At 35.1% G+C, this 10036-nt stretch overlaps 2 protein-coding genes across 2 annotated transcripts in view; one reads left to right on the top strand and one right to left on the bottom strand.

Moving 5' to 3' along the window:
• LOC113239332 (eukaryotic translation initiation factor 2-alpha kinase-like) overlaps positions 1-10036 on the bottom strand; it is a 48722-nt gene that overhangs the window by 21125 nt on the left and 17561 nt on the right. The gene's annotated exons all lie outside the window — the stretch shown is intronic.
• On the top strand, positions 871-8296 carry LOC113239333 (la protein homolog). Its single transcript, XM_026476282.1, has 6 exons — positions 871-1060; positions 5558-5724; positions 6653-6913; positions 7188-7298; positions 7587-7698; positions 7779-8296. Exons 1-6 carry the CDS (start codon positions 952-954, stop codon positions 8105-8107), a joined length of 1089 nt encoding a protein of 362 aa, XP_026332067.1. The 5' UTR covers positions 871-951; the 3' UTR covers positions 8108-8296.

Raw genomic sequence — 10036 nt, forward strand, 5'->3', positions numbered from 1 at the left:
GCATGCAACCGACTATGCCAGCTAAGTTAGCTTAGCTAGTAGCAGTAGAGGTCTTCGTCGTAAAGAGTTCGTCCAGGGAAATACTAGCACCATACCTATTTCTGTGCTGGTGAAATTACTGTCACATGAGACTTGTCAACTTATATCTCAGGGTGACGGGCGCAGTGGCAGTGCCACTAAGGCGGGCGCGGTGGCGTGTAAATCAAATGCACGTAAACTCTCGTAGCGGACACAGTGGTCGCTAGTAGGGTACCTTTCGCAGTGCTTGGTCTAGCGTCTGTTTGCGATTTCTACATAAAATATTATATAAATATTTATTTTGTAATTTTATGATGTTTATTTATTTATTTTATAAATATTTCTACATAAAAACATTTCAATTATATACTGAACAACTCCAATATGGAAAGTATATTATTTATAATTATGAATACAAAGATCGAACATTTTGAAAAAAATCCACCGATCCGGCTGGATTTGGACCAACGTTTTTCAGCAAACTATGCCAGACGCCATGCCAACTAAGTTACTGAACGAACCTTACGAATTTTTCTATGTCCTTGAGCAAAGCCCAGAGTATGTTATAAATTAGGATACGATGCAATTTCACAATAAACATTATATAAAAGTTCCTAAATAAATTTAAAAAGTTTAAAAAAAACTTCAATATATCTGCACATGTTTTACAGGAAAAAACTCCAGCAGTATTAGATTCATATCAGTGTAACCGATAAATAAAATGTGTCAGACTAGGCTGTATGGATTACGCACCTTTGCTTGCGCTTTTATAATGATAGGGCAATCAATAACGACGCGAACACCCGGCGTCGGGACGCCGTTCGACAGAACAAAGATAAATCAATAGAGACCCTTACAGGGGAGCGTCGTGCCGACATTCCGGTACGGAAGGAAAAAATTCCATATATTTGTAACTTTCGAATTTTAGTCACGATGACTGAACAAGAAGCTTTTGCTGGACCTCATTGGGTACAGGAGATTCCTAATGTAGGCAGACCGATACTCGAAAGAGCGGTTGTTCGTCAAATGGAATTCTATTTCGGTAAGTTCAACCTGAGCCATATATGATTTCGATGATTTTGATAAATTTTATTTTCTTTCTTGTGTAAATAAAACTTTTTAAATATTGTATAAGATTGAAACTTTGGGAGTTTTTTAAATCTGTAGAGATTTGCAAAACCTCCTGATGTGGAACCGTAGTGGTCCAGATGGACAGTTACAGATAGAAAGTTGTTGCTCAAGCGAAAGTCGTTTAGAATTTTGGCGAATTGCAGAAAACTATTCAAAAATATATAAATACTTGTAATGTGTAAAAAAATTAAAAATCTCATTTGATGGAAAATGAGGGCGAACCATGTCGAGCTTAATACTTAAAGGGTCTATACAACCAGAAATGGCTTTGGTTGATTGCGCATAACAGTGAAGTGTTGAACCAATCACTTTGGAGAAAATATATACTAAAATTGAGGACATACAGTCTTTACCATATGGTGTCAAAACGCGATTTCGAATAATTGTCACGATCAATAGGCATTTTACATATACCAATTATTTTGTTAGTAAAAAAATAATTCTGAAATAAAACCAGCGTCCACGCCGCTCGACCCAAGTAAAATGAACCGTATTAGTACGGGAAAAAATTTTTAATTCAAGGTGAGGTAGTATAAAGTCTTAAGACTGAAATTCAATTCTACGAGGCTTGCGATAAGAACAATTTAAAGTCAAGTTTAATATGCTCGCGACTTTGCGTCATAAATTATTGAAACAAAGGTCGAAATTCTTCATCTGACTCGAACCCGCGTCTAACCAGCCGTGATATCCTAACAGTTTGACCTGCCGCCTCTCAAGCAAACGGTCATGGGTGTAAATCCGTGCCCCCTGAATTGTTCGTAATTTAAAAAAAGCTACTTATAAAGAACTGCTACTAATACTCAACCAGCAACATAAGGCTGGTTTCATAGCTGTGCGTACAGTCTGTACGGACTGTCCGCCTGTGGGCCATCCGCATGCGTAGAATCCGCAGTGCTCTGAATCGAGTATTTAATTTAGTGCGGATATTTACGGAAGACAGTCGCCTACAATAAAAGCGTGGATGGAGTTCGTACGAAGCAATCCGCGTTACTGTAAAGCGTTGTTCTAACGTCTCACGTGTTACTCCGTTCCGGTGCTCCGCGCGGACGGTCCGCAAATAAATCCGCAATGCTCTGAAACCAGCCTATTAGCTTAAATAACATAAAAAAAATTGTACATAGCGTGTGCGTGCGTGCAAGCGTATTTGCGGGCGTACAAGCGTGTGTGCGTGCGCGCAAGCGTATTTGCGTGACCGCATTAATTTACTTAACCAGAAACAAAACAAAACCAAAGCTCAATCCAGAATACGACGCAAATGACGAATTAAAACGTTTAGAACAAGAGCTAAGGCTTATATGCATAAAAGCGTAGGTGATATTCGACGAGCATGATGGTATGTGACGCATGATTACATGTGACGCATTCCTAAAATTTAGAACGGTTACACACGGCGTTTTTTAGCACCGCGTCTGCAGCGATTCAGCGCTAATCGTCTACCTTTACACACACGCGCGTATTAAGCAGCGATACCATCGTGCAGCAAACGCGATGCATGTTTTCAAATTATTTATTTCACTTTAAAACTTACAATTAACAAAACAATGTGCGTAAATCTATAGCCTGTCTTTTTTAAAGACGGAGTACAATGGCAGTTCATTGCACAAGTGTTGCCCGCTTGCGAGCAGCTAGTGGTTGCAGTTGATAAATATTCTATCGACTATGGACTAACTATTGGTCACGCTTATGGAATAAATAGCTGAACTTGTTTCATTTCAATCATCCTCAGCCCATTATTATTCATTTAATTACTGAGCACAAGTTCATTTGTAATGTCAATTTTTTTAAGCTCATAAATACACTGTATTTAGAAATATGTGTATGAAAAATACAAAGCGATGCCGTATTTTAAAGTTGCTTTAAGGCTATGCTTGTCAAAATGTATATGTATAAAAATGTATCTCGATACAAGTAGGCGAACCGTGAAAATAAGAATAAAGAAGGCAATAACGCAATTAGTAATCATTATAACGTAGTACTTAACATTCACAATGAAGTCATTTTTGGCAAAATTTTTATCTTCTTTCATAATCTATCAATAAAAACTAGATAACTATTTAAAATTGTATGAAAACTGGCAACCCTACAAGTGTTATTTTACTCCGTCTTCAAAAAAGAGAAGACTTTACGGATTTTTCTCACAAAATCGTCTCATCGATGCAAAAGCCTCGCAAGTGTCGCGCGTTTGTATCGCAACTAAATGTCACCGTGTATAACCGCTCTCATACACAAAATTGGATACACCTGCTAATAATAAGGTACAATATAAACTATAATAATAAATGGAATGAAATCAAAAGCTGATAAAATTACAAACAAACTTGTCAACTTATGTCTCAGGGTGACAGGCGCAGTGGGAATGTCCCTTATATCTTTGCGATTTGAAGTTATGAGTGCTATTGCATCTGTTATGAACAGGCGCGTCACTTTCCAGCAGGCGTACGACTTCTTCGTCACTTCACTTGGTAGCATAAAGAGAAAGTAAAATATCTGAGCTTATAGTGATCTCACGCGTACTCATTTCAGTTACTTTGGCAATTATAACATCGTGCACTTAGCATGTTCTCAAAGTCAAAGTATTTATTGCTCCCATGTGTTATATAGATATCTTAAAATTTAAATAGTAACAACGTGATCCTGTTTGGGCGCCACTATCAAATTTTATAGTAAATTAAAAATAAATATAAAAACAACGTTTTTTTAGAACTTGAATACAAATAAAATCAAAAAATTAGTAATAAAAATAATAATTTCAATTTATATTCCAAAAAATTCATCAAAAAGCTCTGGCAGGCTATAATTAAATTTTTTGTCAAAATTGATTTACGGCGTTGTTAAATAAATTATACTGCGTTTGTGATGAAATTTCTTTAGGGATTGTATTAAAGATTTTAATAGCCGCTACAAATGGTACTGCACATCTTTAACTTCGAGCTAGGTAGTGCCAGTCTATTTTTATGTCTGAGGTTTAAGAGGGAGCATGCCAAAAAAGTTTTGACGTTGGCTCCGTCCAAATTTGTGAACCAAATATATGCCTGAAGTTCGCGTGACATGCGACAGGAGATGTTGAATTTTGCGCATTAAAAGTACCAAATTCTTTTTAGCGGAATAACTCTAAAACTAAAGGGATTAAAAAAAAATCCGTAGTGACAGTTCTCGATCATGCATAAATATAATTATCTAATTTTTGTCCTAATAACCTGTAGCATTTCGAGGTTGAATCGAAAAAATGTGAAAATTAGAGGTCATTTCGTGATTTTTATCTATCGAGGAAACTTTATTGTTTTATGCTTCTGATTAGTGTCTATGCTTGAATATATCGTGTAGTTACTCATACAATATTTTATTTTTAACTTTAAAGTGGATATACCCCTCTAAAATCAAATCGAAGATTGGGAATTTTTCCTCTGCTCCCTCTTAACGATTTGCAAGTTGTTTTTAGCTTTAGCGAAGAAATGTTTGTCTTTTATTGAAGAAATGGACCATTGCATGCCCCACTATAAAAAAAAATATTTCTGTAAAAAACACAATAAAGACTTCGGCTGATCACACACGGCGCCGTAATAACAGCGGCATCGCCGCCGCAGTTGTGGTCGCCCTTGCATTTGTTTTCACACTTTCATGCATATATCGCGGCGCGCGGCGTTACTTGGAACCGCGGCGGCGAGCGCTGCCACGACTGTATATAATGTACGATTTCAGTTTTAACATGCCGCATGAGCTGCAGTCGCGCCTCTGGCACTGCGGGATGACACCGCAACGGCGCCATGTGTAATTAGCCTTCTACCATATGTTTACATTTTTCTTTTTTATCACAATTTCAAAACATCAGATTATTGTATGCACTCGGACCAAATATGGCGGATCTCGCGATAACGCTCGTAAAGCCTTTTTTTCTAGAGTCAATTGAATTACTTAAAATGAAAAATGAAATTTTATTTTTATAAATAAAATTTCAATTTTAAAGTTGTTATCAACGAAATTATATTTAAAACAAAAAAATATTTAATTTAATACTCATAAGAAACGTAATTTCACATAGCATTATTCAAAATAGTAACTGCATAAGAATAAGGGCGCAATTATGCGACACGAATAACATCGCACTCACCCCTGGCGACCGCGCGGCTACCGTGGTATTATTATTCAAAGGATTTTAAATATTGTTGCCTAGTAAACAGAAGTCAGATTCACCATTAATGTACATGAAAGCGTGGTAACTGTGCGGTCGCCGCGCGAAAATTTTCGCGTCATGTAACTGGCCGCTAATAGTCATTAAATGTTGAAATCAAGTAGAATTCTTTTTACGAATTAAATACATAATTTTGTTTAATATTTTTGGTCAAATATACTTTAAATGTGTATTATTAATAATGCAAATTAATAATAATGAGTATTTGCTTTCGTGTAGGTGACATGAACATCGACCGTGACAATTTTATGCGTGAGCAAATAGAGCTGGAGGATGGATGGGTTCCCTTGGCTGTGCTCATTCGGTTCAATTGCTTGGCCAACCTGAGCAAGGATATTGCCTTCGTTGCCAATGCTGTGAAGAATTCCAATTCTAAGATGCTAGAGGTACCTATAGTGTTCACTTTTTTACTTTATCATGACTAATTAAGTTTCTCACCACGATATGACATTTTACTATTGGGTTGACTAAAAAGTCCGTGCGGTATCAAAGTATAAATGAAAAACACTTTAAAGATAAATTTATATCAAACTTTTATCAATTACATACAGGTCATGTTGATCTATAACACTTAGTTATTTTAGATTTCCCCTTTCATAAAAATTCTTGTAAATTGATATGACACTCATAACCCAATGTATTAAATGTGTCTATAGCATTACAAGCACTGCTTTAAGATATATTTAAGTTCAGTGCAAGTGGTCGTAATGAAACAAGTGAAACTCTAAAGGGGACATGTCAGACGAATACAGTAGGTGAGGTAAGGCATCCTACCCAAACTGCAAAATGTTCACAGCTTTATGAATATGTCTATGGTTTGTCATAATTAAATACGACACCTTTGCGATTTGCTTTTGTGGGCGTTGTTCATGAGTTACTAACTTAAAACTTCCCGCCTATTCTTAATAGTAGTTAAAATTTTTCGTATTTCGGGATAGGCTAAGGCCTCTAAGCAATACTGCCACATCTTAGATTTAAATTTTTCTCCAATAGCCTATTCTTAAAACACGCGCTAAAATATTATTTTTAAAATGACCATAGACAATATAACGTTTTAAAATAAAAAAAGTTTTTTATTTGTTTAAAGTTAACTAGTGGCAAAAACCGCACAGGCGTTTTAGCAAATCCGTTATTTTTCCCTAATCAAATTTTTAGGAAAATGTGAAAGGTAACTTGATAATCATTTCGTGAATGTCTTGAAATATTCACTTCTTTAATTAGTTTAATATCTATTATAGTATCATTCCTTATGTTGCATCTTGATTATTGCGACTATATATTTCTGATAATTGAGTAAAAACTAATTTTTAACAGGTGTCAGACGACAACCAGAAAATTCGCAGAAGTCCCAAAATGCCTGTCCAGCCGATAACTCCTGAACGTCGCAAGGAAATAAAAGAGCGTACACTTTATATTAAAGGCTTCCCACTGAATACAAAACTCGATGACCTGTTAAAGTACTTCAATGAATTTGCAGAGATGGATATGGTTATCATGAGATATTGCGTAGACGAGTCTACTAAACAATTATCCTTTAAGGGATCTATATTTGCTACTTTCAAAGATAGAGACGATGTGAGTATCGTGTACACTGTCTTTAACTTAATATTTATTAATTACTCATAATTGTAAATTTACTTGTAGTAAATGAATATAATGGCACTACAACATTAGTTTAGTGGTTAAATAAGATTTACATTTCGTTTAGTTATAATTAGCAACATATCGAAACATTTTTGACATTAAACGCTCAAGTCTACAAGTCTGAACTTGTTAAGATTAATAAAATTTAAAAACTTAATTAGTATACCTAATTTTGTTTGATATAATAATTTTAACAATATTCCAGGCAAGAATGTGTATGGTTTATAACAACCTTGTGTATGGCAAGAACAGATTGACAGTCCTCTGGGAAGAGGACTACTTCGCGGCGAAGACTGTTGATAAGAATAAACCTGTCGTAAGTAACAAAAACTAAATAAATGTTTTTACAGACTCAAAATCGATATGTCATAGGTACATTTTAAATAGGTTTTATTGTTTAACTCTACGTTCTAACCTTAGAATAATAATAAGAAACTTTTGAAATCAAGTCTTTAACTTAACCAGTCTTAGTGCCCACTCGCAGGCAGTTGTCGTTTTCATTATGTCACAGCTGCCATTTTGTTGGGTTTGGCATTCTTCCTCTGTTTGAATACTCGTCGGTAAAGCTATTAATTACATGCATTTTTTAAATGTCACTTTTCAGACTCCTTGCAAGGTACCAAAGTTGTATCTGCCTACAGGCAGTGTATTGTATTTCACTAAAGAAGCAGGTCAAATAACGAGGGATCATATTCAGTTGGCAATGGCAACTCTAGGTAAGTGTATGCATTAAAAATATTGCTGTACAAAGTTACTGCAAATTAAATATGGAGTTTACACGATGTGTCTTTTATAGGCGGTGTCGTCGCATACATAGATCATGCAAACGGCAGCACCCATGGCTGGGTGCGTTACAAAGTGCAAAATGCAGCTGTAGCAGTGTACAACAAGTTAAAAAACGGAACTCTCCAAATACGCAACACAACAGTATCATTTAGGCTTCTTGAAGGTGAGGAAGAAGCCGACTATTTGAATAAGGCGAGCGAAGCTATATTAAGGAGGGAACGTTTTGACCTCCGTAAACAAAACGCTTATTCGCTAGGTGTTGACTATGCGCATGAGTTCGACAGAAAAAGAAAACCAGAACAGCACAATGAAGAACCGGCGTCCAAGAGAAATGTTTAAATTCTTTGCTCATTACATACAAAGTAACATATAAGTTCTGGGGTATAAAAAAAGTCGAATTAAAAATACTGACTTTAATTTCAAATTAAACTTAATAATTACATACTGACCAGCACTAAAAGTATCCCAAAATGAAGCCAAATAATGAAATATCGCGAAAAACTTATATGCAAATGAGACCAAAAACAATCATATAACCCAATGTCATTTATCGAAATTTTTTTTAAATTAAAGCCGGCGACGATCGTGTTAAAAAATTGTGGAAAACTTATTTTACAAAAGTAAACGTTTCCCAGGTGCTTAAGTTTTTTTTTTAACTCAAATAAGCTTTTATTACGTAATAAAACAATTTCTTACAATGTTTACAATCGGTCAAGGAAAAATTTTTTACTACAATACAATTAAATTCATTCAAAAACTAAATTGACTACTTATGTCAAACCGCAACGTAGGCTTCGCCAGGAAGACACAAATATAAATGAACAGGCTTCGTCACATAAAAATTAATAATGCAATTCGCCAGGCATAAGGCATGTTCATCCAACTATTACAATGAAACATGAGGAGGAGGTAGGACTGTTTGGTGTTTTAGTTTGTAAGTGCAGATATTAGAACAAACCTAGTAATATCTCGCCACAAGTCATAATATGAAAACGTCACTTGCGTTGTTTTACTAGCAGTAGAGCTCCTTGTGAAAGAGTTGGTCCAGTAAAGTACTGCCACCTATTTCAGCCGCCACGCAGTAATTGAGCATTACTGCGTTCCGGTCTTGAAGGGTAAGGGTGCTGGTGAAATTACAGGCACAAGGGACTTGTCAACTTATGTCTCAGGGTGACAGGCGCAGTGGCAGTGTCCCTCTGATCTTTGCGATTTAAAGCTCTGAGTGGCACTGCACTGTTATGGCCAGGCGTGCAGCTTACGACAAGGCACACGCCTTGTTCATCCCGTCACTTGATATTATGAAATAAAAATAAAGTCATGCCAATGAAGTATATAAAGGCGTGAATTATATGTATGTATTGAAATATAAAATTTAGATGTAAGAAAAAATTTACAAAATGTCTGTGTACGCCATAAATGACTACATTTTTACTAGGGCTATGGCATAAATCACAGGGTCAGGATCACAGGGCAATATCAGTTAAGGTTCTTAACTGATATTATTTGATAGAAGTGTGTGAGTACCTATTTAATAAGGAGGGGAACCCATCAGAACACGTTATGTCAATATTTTTTATGTAATAAGCACTATTGTCTTTTTAAACGGTATTAATAAAAAAAAACTAAATAAATAAAAAAACTAATAAATAAATCAGGTTAAACATGATACTGAGATGTATTTCAAAGGTAAAAAAATTATCACTTCGAATTCATTTTTGTGTATTTTGAAATATTGTTTTGCTGTTTTGTTTTACATTCTCAACTGAGTACTCCCGTAGTCCAACTTACCAACACCGGTTAATGTCCTATTAGAGCTTAGCGAAAATTTTTTTTGTTTCGTTTTTTTTTCTTTCAACTGTGACATTGGCAAAATCATCAGTTCTCATATTGATGGAGCCATAAAAATAAAAAGTGATGTGTGTATATTATATACATAATGTTCATGTTGTGCTCGATATTTTTAATTATAAGGTAATAATACTTCCACTGAATTTATAGATTCAGTTGACGATAATATTTTACCAACTTTTTCGTAATAAGTAATATCCAAATCTTTCATATGAATCTGTGTCTCAGTTTTTAATTATATTCAATGTGATTGACGAGACACAAAGTTTTTACAATGAGCTATTTGTAGAATAAAAAAGTAGTTAAGCAACTTGCTAACTATATAGCAAAAGTAATTAAGCAACTTGCTAACTATATAGCAAAAATTATTAAGCAACTTGCTAACTATATAGCAAAAGTAATTAAGGAACTTGCTAACTA

This window comes from Hyposmocoma kahamanoa, unplaced genomic scaffold (assembly GCF_003589595.1).
Source record: "Hyposmocoma kahamanoa isolate Upper Pololo Valley unplaced genomic scaffold, ASM358959v1 99879, whole genome shotgun sequence".
In the NCBI taxonomy this organism is placed as follows: domain Eukaryota; kingdom Metazoa; phylum Arthropoda; class Insecta; order Lepidoptera; family Cosmopterigidae; genus Hyposmocoma; species Hyposmocoma kahamanoa.